At 39.4% G+C, this 18,109-nt stretch overlaps 1 protein-coding gene across 3 annotated transcripts in view; it reads right to left on the reverse strand.

Annotated features, from left to right (window-relative positions):
• KCNAB1 (potassium voltage-gated channel subfamily A regulatory beta subunit 1) overlaps positions 1-18,109 on the reverse strand; it is a 438,166-nt gene that overhangs the window by 69,653 nt on the left and 350,404 nt on the right. For 2 of the 3 annotated variants that reach the window (XM_061194541.1, XM_061194542.1), the window contains exons 4-8: positions 17,568-17,647; positions 15,280-15,324; positions 11,608-11,652; positions 9,395-9,438; positions 2,002-2,088 (exon numbers count right to left, since the gene is read on the reverse strand). In XM_061194541.1, coding sequence (XP_061050524.1) covers positions 2,002-2,088; positions 9,395-9,438; positions 11,608-11,652; positions 15,280-15,324; positions 17,568-17,647 — 301 coding nt within the window. The remainder of the gene's footprint in view (positions 1-2,001; positions 2,089-9,394; positions 9,439-11,607; positions 11,653-15,279; positions 15,325-17,567; positions 17,648-18,109) is intronic. The other variant, XM_061194543.1, reaches the window with a different exon arrangement.

An 18,109-nucleotide genomic window follows, 5' to 3' on the forward strand; every position in this document is an offset into this window, starting at 1 on the left:
AGGTTGGTTGCCGCAGAGCTTTGAAATGCCATGTTTCTTGACCTTATCAACAAGTACAAATCTCTATTTGACACCCTTCATTAGACTTCTGAACTTGGACAATGACTCATGATAAAACAGCTTCCTATTCTGCTTTGTGGAATTTTTTGTAAGAAACTCAGAGAAAATGTAAATATTCTCTGATTCCAGCGGAGACTGGTTAATGCTGCAGTTATACATTCTATCAGGTAGCAATCTGGTTTGTTTTTGTTTTTGTTTTCTATGTTTTGAAGCTCCCTTCTGATAAATGTCAACACATAATTAGTCTTCATGTAAGAGATACCATTATCTTATCAGTATCACATAGTTCGGCTCCTAATTGAGAATTTTCTCCTTCTGTAGGTATATAATGCAAATTATAATGTTTTCTGTTTCAGAGACTTCTATATTATATCCCTCAGATTAAAGATAGTGGTAGAATGGGGAAAATGAGCCAAAAAAAAAAAAAGATGCTGAAAAATCCCAGATGTTCTTCTTTCCTGTACATAGCATAATTGCAAAGGACATTTTTCCAAAGAGGAAAATAGTCACTAGGCACTTAAAATGGGAAGCAATTTCAGTCTTTCACAGCCGCCACTGAATGGCATTTTACTTGACAATTGTGCTCATGTGATAGCTTCAGTGCTCTGTTTTAATGTGGCACTGAGAATAGTGTGACATATTATCCTTGCAATAAGCACTTCTTACACTAATAAAATGTTTATGATTTGCTTTATCAAACACCTATTCTTTGCTTTGATAAAAATGTGCATTTTATGTCATTTCCATGGATAATTTCTTATTATGAATTTCCAACACTGATATTGCTTTATAATAAACTCCTAATTTACTCAAATCAAAAAAAGCAGAAAACTCTAGGAGAAAATTAGATATATAAATATATATTTTAACCATTTCTCTGTGGTTGAGAAAGACATAAGTAGCAAGGAAAATAGTTTCCACAACTTTTATTTTCAGAAATGCAACCTACAGAAATATCTATATATACTGCAAGCATTTATAACTTCCATAACTTCTATAACCCTCTAGCAAGAACAAACCTTTACAGAACCTGATTTATTACAAGATCCTGAACTACCTTTTGAATAATCAAAACTAAATTTACCTTAGTGTAATTTTATGTCAAGTATTCTAATTTTTAAAAAATTTGTAAAATCCATGTCATATAGTAAACCTCAAATAACCAAAACATTATTTTTTTCCTTCTTTTTCCCAAATATCTTCATTCTCATTCACCTCAGGTATATGATAATCCATATGATTATAAATCTCAATTAACTAGAACCTTCTTTTAAATTTTTCCTCCCAAACTATCTTCAATCATCCTAGGTAGTTTCCATAAATAAATGCAGATTGAAGAAAATCTGGTTTTAGGAACATTCTGAAAGCTTCCACAGGGAGATACTTAAATTGTCTTTAAACAGTTGTTAACACAATGGGGATAAAATATTGCAGCTCCTTGAGAATCAAAAACCAGATTGCAACGAAGAGTCACATTTTCAAGTAGTCGCTCCTGTAAAGCCTCTGCTCATGGTAGCACTTAGCACTTATCACCACAGATTGGAGACTAATCCGACCTAGAGTCATTATGAAGTAAGAAGACCCTCAGAGAACTCACTCCAAAATAATGATGGCTGGGTTATAAACTCCCCTTCCAATTACGTTTATTGTTTTAGTTGATAAAATCACAGAAGTGAAACGAACCTGGAGAAAGTGAGCACTGTAATGGTAGGAGCCACACTCCCAGTGCCTGCAACTGCTTAAAAATTAATGAAGATGCAAGATGCGGAGCACTGACTTTGTGGGTAAATAGTGAGGCTGAAAGACATCAACTGGAAAGGTTTTTATTTTTCACGTTCAGTCAAATCAGTCTGAATATATTTCATTTCCTACTGTGAGTGGAATAAGTCGTCAAGCTAGAATCAATAACTCTAGAGTCTTTTATTAAATTTCTTCACTCACCTTCCATAGGGGTGTTACTGTCTGGTCGATTTGCGAAGACTACATCCACATACTCGAGCTGCAGCCTCTGGAGGGAGCCCTTCAGTCCTGGGAACAGAAGTAGGAAAACCTCAAAAAATCTAAAAATGAGCACTATTAGAAATAGTTGAAGCTTGGTTTCCTTCAAGAATTTACTTTAAAAAAGAAAAAGCATTGGATTAGTTTCAAAAAAGACAGTGAATACTGTGATGTGTTCATTGGCCCCTAGAACCTTTAAAAAATATATCAAGGGCTGACTTTTTCCCCAACAAAGAAAAGCCTTAGAACTTTCTCAATGGTATTAGTGCTCCACCGGAAATCCACACTTGGTAATGACTTTTCACGGTGGCTCCTGTGTGGCTGTGTTTAGAAGCAAAGTTTAGAATAAAAAGCAGCCTGAGTTTAACTTCTTTCTTCTTGAAAAATGCAAATTAATGTCATGCTTTGAATTACTTAATGCGCCTATAATGGGATGGAGATATATTTATTGCATATCAAAAACATTAAAATGGTGTAAATCATAAATAAGTGACTGATAACCCCATCTTAGTGTACACATGGGTTTTAATAGGAATAAAAGGGCTGGCAAATGAAGGCTTCGCTCAACATTTTACTAACTAAAACAAAGTTCGAAGAACCTTAAATATAGTTGAGCCCTACCATTTCTATTATTCCCCATTCTTTTGAGAAGAAACAAAAACACTAGAAGCCCTAAAGATTTAAGGGGTAATATAAAGGAGAGAGTGAGAGCTTAAAAAAAAAAAAAATCTGGAACCAATAATCTATGTCTCAACCCTAACCACTGAGTCACATTCCTATGATTATGCAGAAAAAAATATTTAATTTCAGTAAAATTAATACTTCTCTGAGATAGAACATATTGTATATAGTATTATGCAACCAAAAGGATGACAGTGTTCAAGAATTATTTTATCTCATTTCTATGAGGCACAGCATTTCCTTATCAGCCTATTTAATTCCACAGGAAGACTGGGGGTTTTTCTCTTTTTATTATAGGCATAAAATTAATTGCATGTTAAATGAGGCTCTTATAAATTTAAATTTGGCTCATTTAAATTTGATTTTTCGAACTGGCTTATCGGCCAGCCACAATTACTTTTCTGACAGGAAGATGGAGTGCTTGAATACAGTTCCGGAAATATTTTTTCATTAATTGAGAAAGGATTGTCTGTGATGGTAGCTTGTTAAAAGAAGCACTGATGAAGAGATTAGGGCAGACAGGTGTTGTAAGGTCTAATGCCTGTTCTTAAAAAACCAGTGACTTTCAGGCTCAGGGTATTACCAGTTATCTCAATGGGCATCTTGAAATTAAATTTAGCTTAAAAAGCACTATGATATGAGCCACCTTTGGAAGCAGTTGTGTGTATGGAGGAGGTAAGGAGAGGAAAAGATAATTAAGCAAACAATAATAGGGTATCCCAAGGTCTGAAGGGTTGGAAATCTGTACTCTAGCATGTGATCCCACTTGGGTTATCTGACCTTTTTGTGTGTGACTCAGTTCTCTAAACTGTAGTGGAGATAACAATACTTACAACCTTCAGAATTGCTGCTCCAGAGAGCAAATAAAATCAGTTGGCAAGCACTTGGTAAGTGCAACAGTCTATAGAAGTACGGTAGTTATAACAGTGGCGCTCACATCTGGAAAGACTCAGGATGAACGGTGCCAAAGACTAGATGGCAAAGATTTTCACTGGACCTCCTGGTTTTACAGGGAGACATTTAGTGACAGTTCTGGCCCATGCCTGGCACTGGAAACAAAGTGTCCTCCTTTCTGATGATGGCGCTCTCCCTCTGTGCTCTTCTGAACAGCTCAGTGTGGGCTGAGAGAAACTAGAAGGAGCTATGACTAACTCTGCCCTGTTGGAATGCAGTGTGATCAGTCACAACATAAGTCCTCTCCTCTTCCATGCCATAAGCAAGTGCTGAGTTCCAATTTGATCTGAAACTGTGCTGGACTCTGGGGGGTTAAAGATGCATGGACATGGTATTTATCTCCAGGGAGCAAACAGTACATACTGAGAGCATCTACTGGCATAGGTTCATAGTTCAAGGTAATAGTATGCACCCATAAATAATGACATGGACTTGATAGAATGACAGTCTCATTGTATTCAGTCATTCCTCATCTCTCAATTCTTTCTCTGGAAAGCCTTTTTTCTTGATATTTAGGCCAAGATTCAAGAGTATTCATGTGAGAATATAAGAAATGATGTGTTGCATCCTGTCAATGATCCACCAGGTCCCTACTCTGAAGTGGAGTAAAAGGAGGTTGTGCACCTAAGAGACACTGTCCGCTCACTTTGAAAATCTCAATCACATAAAGTCTTGTAATCCATGGCATGAATTTTGGATTTTACTCTATGTGAGATGGAAAGACGTTGGTGAGGGGCTGGGAGGTAAAGAAATGGAGTTAAGTTGGGGAAATGATGCTATCAGATTTGCGTTCTGATCACTTGGCCTGCTGAGAATGACCTTCAGGGGCGAGAGTGACAGCAGGGAGGGGAGACCAGTGAGGAGGTCACTGTAGTAGACAACGCTTGGACCAAGTTGATGAGAAGTGTTCAAATTCGGGACAAGTTGTATAGGTAGAAATAAGAGGACTCTTGGTGTGCTGAATATAGAGTGTGGAGGTAGAGGTATCAAGGCGGACTCTTAGACTTTTGGCCTGAGAAGTTAAGTGACTGTTAGTAAATGAGAAAGTCACGGGAGAAGCAGATTGGTGGTGGTGGTGGGAGCCATGATGGGTCTGAGCAGCACATCAGTCAACCCCACGGAGTTCTTGGCAGCTGGATGGACCAGTCTGGCATTCAGAAGAGAGGTCTTCATGCAGGTGGGGCACAGGCCTTGGGATCCAGGGTACTAAATCGCGCTGGCTTCAATGACTTTGCCAGTCTCTTAGCCTCTTTGGACCTTAGTAGCCTCATCTGTCCACAGACAAAATGGAGCTAGATGGTCTTTCTGTTTTGATCTTTCATGTGACTACAAAACAAATCAGGTGGTCCTGGTTTTTTCTATTTGGATGCTTTAATCTTGTAGCAACATAAAGACATGCTAACAAGTGTCTCCTTGAGAGCCATTTAGGGTTTATCTCCAATAAACATATAGTCATATTCTACCTCTACTTAGCAAATGTTTGTTGAGCATTGGCTTGGGGCCAAGTATTGTTTAAGTAGATGTGCAAAAATGCATTAACCTTGGCTCCAGAGGGGCATCCGAATGGCTAATCATGACCTAAGGAGGTAAGTGATCCCGTGCAGTGAATGCACTTGCTGAAGGCACTTTTGACATTAGCCTGTCCCTTGGTGCTAACCCAGTGTCTGTGGGAGTGAAGACAGGAGAAGCAGGAGAAACAGTTCCCTGCTCTTGAGGAGATGTCTAGATGTTAACTGGCAAGGCCTCAAAAGTCCACAGGAGAATAAATTATGTAAAGAAAATAGCTTTCAAGTGACTATAGTAAAAAGAAATCTAAGTTAATCTCTCTTTTAGATTCTGAAGTGTAACAGGAACTGTATTGTTCATAAGGTGAAAATTGATTCAATTTAAGCCTATTTCATAGGCGTCTAAAGGAATATGTTCATTCCAGATGTTAAGCAGTTTGGCAGGGTTAGAGGTGGAACATGTGTTCATTGTTGCAGATTTAACTCCGTAGAAACAAGGCCATGAGTAGTTTGGAAATTCTGCAACGTTCTCTTCAAATATGCTGTGTCATCATCTTCTACTCCTATGGCATATTTGTTTTCCGATCAGGCTTGAAAAAAAAATGTTGCCTTAAATAATGTACACTGCTTCCCAATATAATTTTCCAGCTTCTTCTCGGCAGACCTCTCAGTCATGATTTGAGACATGCTTCTTTTTATAAAGACTGCCCTGCATTAGAATAATATAAGTGGCTACATCTCCCATTATGAAACGTGATTGTTTTGGGTGGGTGATTTCAGTTTACCATGAACATGGTGCACTGGGAAGGAATCCTGTGGTGAATCCATTTGTTAAGAAATTTATTCTTTAATTGAAAAATCATCAATTGTCTCTTTTTTAAAAAGTTCAGATAGTAGGGTTTAATATTTGCCATTCATTAAAAAGTTTCAAGCGGAGCTTTCTCAGATTATTTTCCTCTCCTCCTCCTAAAACAAGGACAGTGGGTTTGTGTTTTGAATCACATAACAAAACTGTTGTTTACCTGAAAGGCAAATACAGACTTAAACACAGCTTTTGCCTATAAAAGCACAGAAACAATTTACTTACGCTTACAATTTGACTTACCAAACTATTTCCATTCTTTCATGTTAGATACTAAAGAGCTTTGATCTGCTAAATTTTAACACTGGCACAAATTTGGGTTTAATGAATGTTTGTGGAATGGCTGAATGGATAAATACACTTTCAGAGCCTGAGAGGATCTTGTGATTCCAAATGAATATAATAAACCTATTAGTGAAATTTCTACGCCCTCCTTATGAATCTAAGGAGAATGTTGTTTCTAGCTGGATCTAAGTCAAGGACTTTGGGCTCATTGAAAAGGTCTTTCATATGACTTTTTTCAAAATTGTATTATGCCCAAATCAAGCTAATTTTACACTCTAAAAACTAACTCAGGTGGCCAAGGTCACCCAGCACACAAGTGGCCTGAACTCTACATGAATTGGACTTCTGTCTCATTCTTTAACAGTGCTTCTCAAATTTAATGTGCATATGAAACTCCAATGTTGAATAAGGTCATCCTCATCACAGGCCAAGTACCAATGAAACCTGAGGATAATGATTTGTAAACTTTTTCAAAATTTATTCTGGGTCTAGAAATCTCATGTCCCTTCTTTTTTTCTGTAAAATTCACTCAATTCCCTAATTTCAGCCTGCCTAGAAATATCCTTTGAGCTGAATCTCTTGCAGTCATGAGTATTTTTGTCTTTGGCTGAAACTATAAACTGAAAAATACCACCAACAGTAACAACATAATAATTGATCCCAATTCTTCTTCAATCTCAAAAGTTTGAAATTTTGTGTTAGCTTGAATCTGGGTCAATTTGAATTTCAGCTGAACTGGTTTATCCATCCTGAGAGATTAGTTCCCAAGAGGATTTCTGACTTATTTAAAAGGGGAAAGAATTTTATTTCTATTGAGTTGTATGTGGCTTGAAGAAAACTGACTTAAAAAGGAGAGTTCTGAAATTATGCATACACACTGGTAAATATTAAAGCAATAGAGATTCGGTGAAAAGCACAGTAGCACAACTTCTCCATTCTTTTTTTCATCGATTTTTCTATTTCTTTGTTGATTGCTAGTGTAAATCACTTTCTGAATCTCTTTTTGAATCAATTAGATCAAAAAGAAAAGAAAAGAAAAACAAGAACTTTCTAGGCAGCACACTGCCGTCATGTTTGTTCAGCTTGGTACACAAGCCAAAGACTTGAATTTTTTCTTTCTGACAAACTTTGTGGTAGATGACACAAGTCATGGGGCAAATGCTACAGCAGGAATGGTAACAGTTTGGGGAGGCAGGCTGGGTTTGACTGTACAATGTCAAATTGGATACTATGACCTGAGGAGGGATTTTGTTTGGGTAAGGAATTTGCAAGCTTTCTCAAGAGCTAGAATGTGGTCATTCTTTGTGGCAGCCTCAGAATATTACTTACTTAGTGTCCTTATCCATAGAAAGAAGACTGGCAGTTACACTATTAAGAACGATGATGATGGTGATGATGACAAAAATAACATTTATTAAGTGCTTATTATATGACAGACACTGTGCTCAATGTGAACAATCTAAGTTCAATTCCTGAATAGTAACCTTGTGAGGTAGGATATTGATAGCCCATCTTAGAGTCCAGGAGATGAGGCTGAGTGAGGTTAAGTAACTTGCACAAAGTCCCCCAGCTCATAAATGACAAGAGTTGGAACTTGAACCAATGTTTTTCTGATTTCAAAGCCCAGATGCCTACAAATATACTAAAAACCAGTTAGTGATTAATACATACATTTTTGTATTTATAAGTAAGTGTGTATAGGTAGATAGATAAGTCAGTGTAACTACAGGGAAAAGTAGGGAAGGCTATGCACTGTACTGTCAAACTGTGGAATGAGATGAGGTGACCAAAGGGAGGAATTTACTTCTTTATATTTATTTTGAAAGTAGTGGGATTAGAGTACATCTTATGTTTTGGGTGACTTTGGTATTTCATAAATGAAATTAGTTTTAAAATGGAGAAGAATCATTTGTCTCAGTGATTAATTATGAATCTAAAGTTATAAAAATCTTGAATTTTTATGAAATTGTTCATGAACTAGTGTAAAGATGTTAGAAACATATGGTGGCCCCTTTTAACATTTTTCCTTTATTGCAAAATGTAGAAGTATAAAATTTTTGTAATATATAGACAAGCAAGAAATAAATTAAAAATTCCTCACAATTCTCATAATCCTCACAGTAGGGTACAGTACTCTACTACATAAAAGATCTTGGAGACTGTATTATTTCTTGTTTATTTCTAAATGATACCATTTTTGAGTACCATTGCAAAAGCAATGGCACTGTGAATCAATTACCTAGTAGTAACTTTCCACCAGTTTTTTTTAATGCATAGATGCTCTTTTTAAAAAAGCATAGTAGTCTTAACATATGTCCACATAAAAACCTGTACACAGATGTTCAAAGCAGCATTATTCATGATGGTCAAAAAGTGAAAACTCAAATGTCCATCGACTGATGATTGGATAAACAAACTGTGGTATATTCATACAATGGAATTTTATTTGGCAACAAAAAGGAATGAAGTACTGATACATGCTACAACATGGATGAACTTTATGCTAAGTGAAAGAAGCCAGTCACAAAATATTACATATTGTATGATCTCATGTGTATGAAATGAGACAAAAGTAAATTAGTGGTTGCTTGGGCTGTGGGTAAGGAGGGGATAAGAAGTGACTCTTAGTAGGTACAAGGTTTCTTCTTGGGGAGATGAAGGTGTTTTAAAATCAAATTATGGTGATGAGTGCACACTCTGTAATTATTCTCAGAACCAATGAATTGTATATTTTAAATGGGTAAACTTTTATGGTATATAAATTATATCTCAATAGAGTTTTTAAAAAATCTTACAGAAGTGCTTTATTAACGTTAGCATAGCTGTGAAAGAGAAGAGTTCTAGAGAATCCAGTCTTTTTCTTTTGAGTTTTCATTTTCCCCTCTATATCTCTACACTCCCCACACTCAACCCCAGGAAGAAACGTGGTTGATTGTGGTTCTTTTCATAGAGAATTTTTTCCCCTTCCAATGTGTTTTGAACTTGTTTGGTTGATACCTTTCTTGAATCGGCAGCCCACAAACGAAAATAAAATGGAAGCAATACTCACCTTCAATAATATGTTTTCTTGACAACCCTCTTTCCGTCTCAGCTCTGACAAGAAAAAGAAGCAAATGACTTTGAGTGGAGGTGTGCTTTTTTAAAAATCACTGTTTCAAAAGGACAGAATACTCATTCTAGACTGAATTGTTAATGGTATTCCCTGTTCTTAGCAAATTCTGCACTACTGCAGGCTGGGGAGAGAAGGCTGGTGGGCAGCACACCTAGCGGCTTTTCTTTGGAGACCCCAGGAGACAAACTAACCATCACTGTCATCACACCACGTAAATAACAACTCAGCTGTGCACACCTTGTCCATATATAATTTGACACTTGACACATGGCTCAACCTTCCCACCTTGTTTTTAACCAATCCCAAGCCAAAAAAAAAAAAACAAAAAAAAAGCTTGACATAAGTTTGCGAGCTTACTATAAGATTGTCGGGCTACTGACAGCATTGGTTTTCTGAGAAAGGAAGCAAATTTGAAAGTGACTTTTGACTTTCAAAAGAAATTAAACAACTATTTTCTTTTAAAAGGTGATGTACCGAGTCTTCCTTAAATTAGTTTCCTAAGAAGATGAATATTTAATGGACTTTTGCCTGCCCAGACCATTCTCAGACTCTAGCCAATTAGAAAGAAATGTGGTCCTTGAGTTTTAAAGTACTGATGAAATACTTCTTTAACACCAATACCTTTGTCAACCCCCTTTTTAAAAAATTTATTTATTTTATTTTGGCTGCGTCGGGTCTTCATTGCTGCATGCCATCTTTCTCTAGCTGTGAGCAGGGGCTACTCTTTGTTGCGGTGTGCATGTTTCTCATTGTGGTGGCTTCTCTTGTTGCAGAGCCCGGGCTCTAGGCACGCGGGCTTCAGTGGTTGTGGCTCGCGGGCTCTAGAGCACAGACTCAGTAGTTGTGGAGCATGGCGCACAGGCTTAGTTGCTCCGCGGCATGTGGGATCGAACCCGTGTCCCCTGCATTGGCAGGTGGATTCTTAACCACTGCACCACCAGGGAAGTCCCAGCAACTCCCTTTTAAAACATAGTAGTTTATCATGTGCCTTTGGTGATTTTTGTATCTTTTAAAAGTATATTAGATAATACTGTATGTAGTACTCTACTACATAATGGTTCTTTCAGACTGTCTTATTTCCTGTTTATTTCTAAATCATAGGCAAGGGTTTGAGTACTACTAAATCATAGACAATAGCACCAGGCAATGGTACCATGAATCAGAGTATACACAATATAAACCTACGTTTCTCATATGCACCATGTGGCTTTATTTTCATATAGACTATAATAGGTATAAAAATCTAAGTTTCATATTTCTTTCTTCATATTTATCATAAACAAACTCAAAATCAGCATTAAAATATGAGTGTGTGTATACACATATACATTTTGATTGGAAGATTCCCCTTCAATTTTATCTTTAACGATTCCTTATGAATTATAGGGAAATAAATAAGGTTTTGTTTGTTTGTGTTTGTCTTTGTTTTTTGTTAGAACTCCATGGAGATCGTTGAGATTTCCATGAAAAAGAATAGGGAATAGCTTGCTGTTTTCTCACATGTTTGACAAAGAGGCCAGTCTTCTAAGTCCTGCTGAATAATTAAGTACCAGCTCAAATACCAGTAGGCCCATCAGAAGCCAATTCATCCTGTGAAATTTGTTCTGCATCCCACAACAGAGAGAGGACCACTCTTTCATTTGGCCTGACAGAGAGTGATACAGGCAGCTTCCTGTTACTCTTCGATGAAATGGTCCTTTTGATCAGCATTTTCAGAGTCCTCTGCAGAAATGATCAGAGACTTACACGTGGGGCCAAACAAGATATTTTTATCATCATTTTCCGTAGAAGTCTCTGAGTTTTTGGCAGATTTGGGTAGCTTTTCTTCTGTGATGCTATGTGCTTATTTTCTTTTCCTGAAATTTGAACTCTATTTTGGAAATGGTTCTAAGTATGATGTTGGTATTTGAAAATCTCCATGAATCACTTAGTAACAAGTGACCACATGCTTTGCACTAAACTTCTTTGGGGGTATCTAGCTAAAATTGAATCCTAGGCTAATTGCTATTTCCTTCAAGTGAAAAAAAAAAAAATCTTTCTTTCCAAACCAATTAATTTTAGTATGTTAGATGTAAAATGGTTGCCTAAAAGAATCAAAGCAAATAAAAATCTAAGTTTCCTGTCAAGGAAATAAAAGGTGTTTAACTTACTTTCCACCCCAGTACAGTTTGGTTGTTATGACCAGGCTGGACCTCCTGTATGTTAAACAAGCACACAGAGAAATAGTAAATAAATTGCTGGTTATAGTACTGAGTCATATTATTATTATAGCACCAGAAAGAATTTATTGTACCTCACATTTTAAGAAATTGGTGAAGAGATAAATTTGTTCATTTATGTCATTGAAACCTAAGGACAAAGGGAAGCTGATGAGTGGGGACTTGAAGTCAGATCCAAGAGAAAGAGTTCTGAAGGGAAGGGAACTTTACTTGGAGGGGCCAGATGAGGAGGAGGAGGGCTGTGACGACACACAGGTGATTGGGTGGTAGTAAAGCAAAGGTGAGTGGTAGGCATGGAGAGTCAGAAAGGAAAGTGAGAAGAGTAAGTAAGAAGACTTAAAGCATGGACTGCATTAGGAACTCAAATAGACGGTCACCAACTAACACTCATCGAGCATCTGACATAGTGTTGATTGATCATGAACTTTCCTGGGGGTACATCCACCCTCTGCCAAGGACAATGGACCTTAGTGTCTCTGAGTTATGACTCTTTCCAACCAATTGGAAAGAGTCATCCAACCAATTGCATTCACAGGAAAGAACTGACTACATGGAAATACGAATAAATTTAGTCAATAAGTAGGAATAAAATTTCTCTGAGTGTCTTATTAAATGGAAATGTTATTTTAGAAAAACAATCCTAAAAATCCTTAACTCAAAGTTTTACCACTTTATTCCTAAGGGAATGAAATGTGGAAATCTTGTCAGCAAATTCATTACTTCCTCAAAACCACACCCAAGGGCAGGAAATGCAATCGCACCATTATGATTGTGGAATATGAATATGTCTTGAGAACTATAGTCATATAATTTAAAATTGGGAGGCAGATCTCAATGTAATTTACTTTCTCCAAGGATATAATTCAATTGAACTGGTCGAGGAAAAAAAAGGCATTTGAGATTCAAAGGTTAAGACCAAACTTCAGGAGTATTTGAAACAAGGCATTTAGAATTCAGCTGTAGAGTCGATGCCTGGGGTCCTCAGATATAAAAGCCTAGCCTGATTAATGATAACCAATGCGGAATGGCGGTGACAACTCTGACAACTTGGCTGCAACAAGAAAAATTTGTAGAAAATGTCAGTAACCCCATCCCCCTGAAGTTAATTCCCTGAAAAGTAATTTGAATCACTGTAACAGAAGGTCTACAAATATATGCATCTGGAGATTACACACCCCAAAAGGGCTGGTGCACTTTCCAGGTTAATCCATCAACCTCGTGATACGTAGTATAATAGCAACCTGCCACAGGGGAGCTGGGTCTCCTTCAGCAAACATTTTCAGAGCTTCAACACAAAGCTCTGGATGGAATCTGATTAAAAAATGAGTGCAGCCCTCTGGATTATTCAGAGCAATTGGGCCTGCCAAGGCCGCACATTCTATCCTTAGACCACCATAGACTTATTTTTCCAAAATTAGGCTTTCTGTAAAATGTTTGTAAAATTAGTGTGCACATCCTCTATGGATGTGCACACTAATATTTATGTTCAAATAGCAAGAGTAGACAACAACCTGATGAATCATCACTGACCTCACAGAGGCATCTAGAGCAACTCTTCTGAGTGGGTGAAGAATGATATTGTGAGTATTTCACATTGATATAGCACAGCTTTCAATATTCTTTTGTCCACCTTATCTCACTTTATCAGCACAACACTCCATGAACAGTTATGCCATCCATTTTACAGGTGGGGAAAGTGAGGCTCAGAAAAGAGAAGTAACTTGCCCTGGACAACACACCTAGCAAGTGGTGGTCTTGGGACAAGTAGGCAAGGATGCTGGTTGAAACTGCTTTTGTAGCCTCCATGCTGTGATGTCATGGTTTATCTTTTCAGCAATCTTGGGTGGGTAGCTGTGAACTGATATGACCTGATATCAATTTTCTGTAGCATGGGGATAGCTTGAGTTTTTATTTGCAAGACAGAAAGGCAGTTTGTGAAAGATGCATGTTAATCTATTTTCTACAAAACATATATAAGAAGCTTTGCAAAGTATGGTGAGTGATGAGTAGACATTCTCTGGATGCAGAGGGGAAGAGAACTACAGCACCGAAGTTCCCCCTTCATCCTCAGGTGTACTCTGGCAGCCGACACCTCGCTGTTAATTTCACTGGACATTAGTGGACTCATCTCCAAGGTCTCTGTTATAGGTTGAATTGTGTCCCCCGCAAAAGATATGTTAAAGTCCTATCCCCCAGTACCTCAGAATGTGAGATTATTTGGAAATAGGGTCATTGCAGATGTAATTAGTTAAATTAAGATGAGGTCATACTGGAGTAAGGTGGGCCCTTTATCCAATATGACTGGTGTCTTTATAAGAAGACACACAGAAACATGAGGGGAGAATGCCATATGAAGCCAGAGGCAGAGGTTGAAGAGCTGCAGTTGTAAGCCACAGAATGCCAATGATGGCCAGCAACCACTAGAAGCTAGGAAGAGGCAAAGAAGGATTCAGAAAGAGCATGTCCTTGCCCAAATATTCATTTTGTACTTTTGGACCCCAGAACAGAGAGAATAAATTACTGTTGTTTTAAGCCACCCAGTTTGTGGCACATTGTTACAGCAGCCCTGAGAAAGTGATACAGTCCTATCTGAGCAGTGATGGATGAGCCAACATTCTGAGTAGGAAGGTGACTCAGGCAAGGTGGAGGACTGGGTGGGGATGTGAATATTCTTCCGTATTTAAGGTTGAATACAATTTTCTTTTCACACTCTTACAGTCCCTGGAGTAGGGAAAGAGGAGAGGGAGAGAGAGAAAGTAGGTCACCAAAGTTTATTTGTTCGTATCGCCATACACTTCTGGGTTTCCATTTCCACTCGTCCTATAGAACGGTTATTTATTTGGCCATCAGCAAATCTTATACCAGAGCAGAAGAGGACTCCAGATTTGTCCTGTGGCCTTGGTTGGACTCTGCCTGATCCTGTACTCATGCTGGGGGAGAAGTAGCTTTTGGGGCTGACAGGTATAGTGAGATGGAGGGGGTTGGCCCCCCGCCCCGCCGCCACTATCGCATCACTCGTTACTACTGGCTTTGGCTCCAGAAGGTGATGGGATGCAACAGGACCCCTCAAGGATAGCAGATGAAGCACTTTCCTGAATGCCCAGATAATAGGGCTCCCAGCGCACAGGAGCGATGCTGGCTAACTGTGTTCAGATAAGAAAGCTTTGGGATATTTATCCCAAGGGTTTCTTGTTTCATCATTTCTTTGCATCCAGAGTTGTTAATAAAATGAACAATGAACATAAATATGTGTGTAGAGATAATAAGTTTTCTGTCAGCTGGCTTCCTTCACCAGATTACCACAAATGGCAGTCAGAAACCATGAAAATGCCACTTTCTTTTACACACAAATATCTCATGAACATTCTCTGCTCAACCCATGGTAATTCATTGTGATCAATGACAAGTCAATAATTTTTGAAGCACAAGTAATGAGCTCGCTAATATTTATTTTCAAAGCGCTGTAAATCATTTCTTTACTAAGAATTGACTTTTTTTGACAGCCTTTTGGTCAGTTGTCATGCAATTTTATTTTCTCTTCTCTGGTACAAAATAACAACAGTCTTTTTAAAGGCAAGTAAATGATTATGGTGAATGCATTACCTCCAGCCTTTCTTCTTGATAATGCTCCCCAGAATCACTTCAGCCCTGAAGGGGAAACAGATAATGTCTTAGGATACAGTGTCCTGGAAACGCAAGAGTCAATCCAAAACACCAGATCCCCTCCTTGTTTGAACTCTCAGTGCCTACATGTCCCGAAAATAGAAGCTGCTCTCGGCTGGTAGCAGAGTTTCCGCTGTTTCTGCTTGTAGCATGGGGATAGCTTGAGTTTCCTGCGGAAACTGTGCCTGTGCCTGCGGAATTCCTGTGCCTGTGGAATCCTGCTCCTGGAGCATTCCAGAAGCACCTGCCAAATCCTGACACACTGGCAGGAGACTGCCTGTGGTCCTGATACTAGGAAACAGCAGAGTCACTTGGCAGTTTGGTGTTTTTGAACCAATGATCCCATATATAACTGTCCTGCTTGGCGGTATCCAAAGGGAGTCAAGGGTTTCTTTCTAATGGCTGTGGTCTCCGATTGTGACTGGGGAGGACAATGAGACCTCATGCTTTTCAGACAGAAAATACTGACTCCAGGCAATCTTGCAGGGTAAAAGAACCCATGTGTGGCTTTAGATGTCCCAAAGCCAGGATTGTAGATGCAGAAGCCCACATAGAGAATGTCCTGGGTTCCAGTGACAAGCGTTGTCATAGGAGGAGGATATAAGAAGTCATAGGGAAGTGTCCTTCCTGCCGCTGACACCGGTCGTGGAGAGTTATACTGAAGACACCCTCACCATCCTCTCCCCCTCCACCTACCCCAGCTGGGACCCAAGCTTAAGGAGACCAAAACTTTCTTCTAGGTTCCTCCCAGCCAGACCAACATTGTAAGAAGTAGGTGGGCTCTCAGGCTTTGTGAATGGGGACATCAATATAATCAGCACTTTGTCCATTAGCATCTGTCTCTGTTGGAGTGTACAGCCTGGCAATAAACCATGAGGTGGGTTAGCTGGGGGGCATGCCCCGAGTAGACACGTATTGAATGTTACTTCTGGGTTCTTTCCCCAGTCTCTCTTGCAACCTTGCATTTCACAGTGGGAACCTATCTCATTACACACTGACAATCAATCAATAATTAATCAGGACCGATTATCCTTCACAACAGGAATACAAACATAGCTCTAAAAGACTTGTTAATCACTCCCCCTTTTTCATCCTTAGGCCCATTTGGTAATAAGCAGGATTTAACAAAAGAAGAAAACGCTGAGATAGGGTAGGATGTGGAAAGGAACAAGGCCTCGTCAATTGTATTTTCTCTCCTTGGACTCAATAGAAAACATCAAGGATGTGGGCTCTGAACCTCCCTGATGGTCCTTAAACATAGACCTGCCCTTGAAAAGGAGGAAACCCAGGCTAGGAAAATGCACTTTTATCAGGCAGTGATGAACCTGATTCAGCAGTTTGATGGTTACTCTTACCTGGAAGCAGGGGCATTAGGCGTACAGGTGATTACACTCCTCAGCCCTGTTAGAAAACTGCAGAGCTGCTCAAGCAGCTGTCCAGATGCTTAGCTTCCTTCCTGCATCCACGGTCACAGCAGGAGGCCAAGGCGTTCCACTTCTGCTGAATGTGCTTATTGTGCAGCAACAGAGGGCATGGACCCTGAAGGCACAGCACCCATGTGTTCTGACTTAGCAGTGAGCCCTGCCCTAGAGCCCCAAACCTGCTCTCAGGTCCATAAGAAGGTTATAGCTAGTTGTGACTTCTCCAGCAAAAGAAGCAAGGCCTCTTTGCAGCGTTCTCTGTCCTTAGAATGGGGTCTGAAATGTCCTCTTATAAAAGATATTGGGTTTCTTGGCATCTTTGGGAGTCCCTCCTTTAATCTCTGATTTACCTGTAATGCCCGGTGGAGGGACAGGCCTGCAAACAGGAAAAGCAGTCCCTGCTTCCCTGCAGAGAGGATGTGTCCATTTCCCTCGGGGCTGAGGAACTACGAGGTGTGGTTATGAACTTATGAGACTAGCTTTGGAACACCACGCTGGAATCTGCTCACTTGTGTTAATTACATTCAGCTAATATTTATCGATCTCCACTGCCACCACTCTGATCTCAACCACCTCTGCCCCTCACGTGGCAACTGCTTCCAGTCCACTCTTCATATAGGGACCAGAGGTAGGCAGAGGGGCCCAGAGATGGTCAATAGCCCCAATTCTGGTGATGGTGGGAGAGGGAGGGAGAAAAGCAGCGGCATCAACATGTGTGGGAAGGACAGACCCTTGTCAGCAATGGTCTGGGCAGAGTCTCTTGGTTCCAGAAATGACACCTGAGAGACACATCAGGCACTGACTTACTTTCCAGCGGCGTAGACCTCAGCCGTATCAAAGAGATTCACTCCACTCTCGTAGGCAATTGTCATCAGCCGTTCAGCAACCTGCAAGAGGATGCAAAGGTCACGGGGAGGGGGAAGGGTAAGCTGGGACGAAGTGAGAGAGTGGCATGGACATATATACACTACCAAATGTAAAATAGATAGCTAGTGGGAAGCAGCTGCATAGCACAGGGAGATCAGCTTGGTGCTTTGTGACCACCTAGAGGGGTGGGATAGGGAGGGTGGGAGGGAGATGCAAGAGGGAGGGGATATGGGGATATATGTATACCTATAGCTGATGCACTTTGTTATACAGTAGAAACTAACACAACATTGTAAAGCAATTATACTCCAATAAAGATGTTAAAAAAAAAAAAAAAGGTCAGTCGTAAAAGCCAAATACTTTCTAAAGCTGGGAAGCAACTTGGAATCCTCTGGTGGTCTTTATGAACATGGAAATCTCACCGACCATTCTTGTTTTTCTCAGTTGTATTAAAGAAAGAAAGAAAAAAGAAGATTCAACCT

This window comes from Eubalaena glacialis, chromosome 6 (assembly GCF_028564815.1).
Source record: "Eubalaena glacialis isolate mEubGla1 chromosome 6, mEubGla1.1.hap2.+ XY, whole genome shotgun sequence".
NCBI lineage: Eukaryota > Metazoa > Chordata > Mammalia > Artiodactyla > Balaenidae > Eubalaena > Eubalaena glacialis.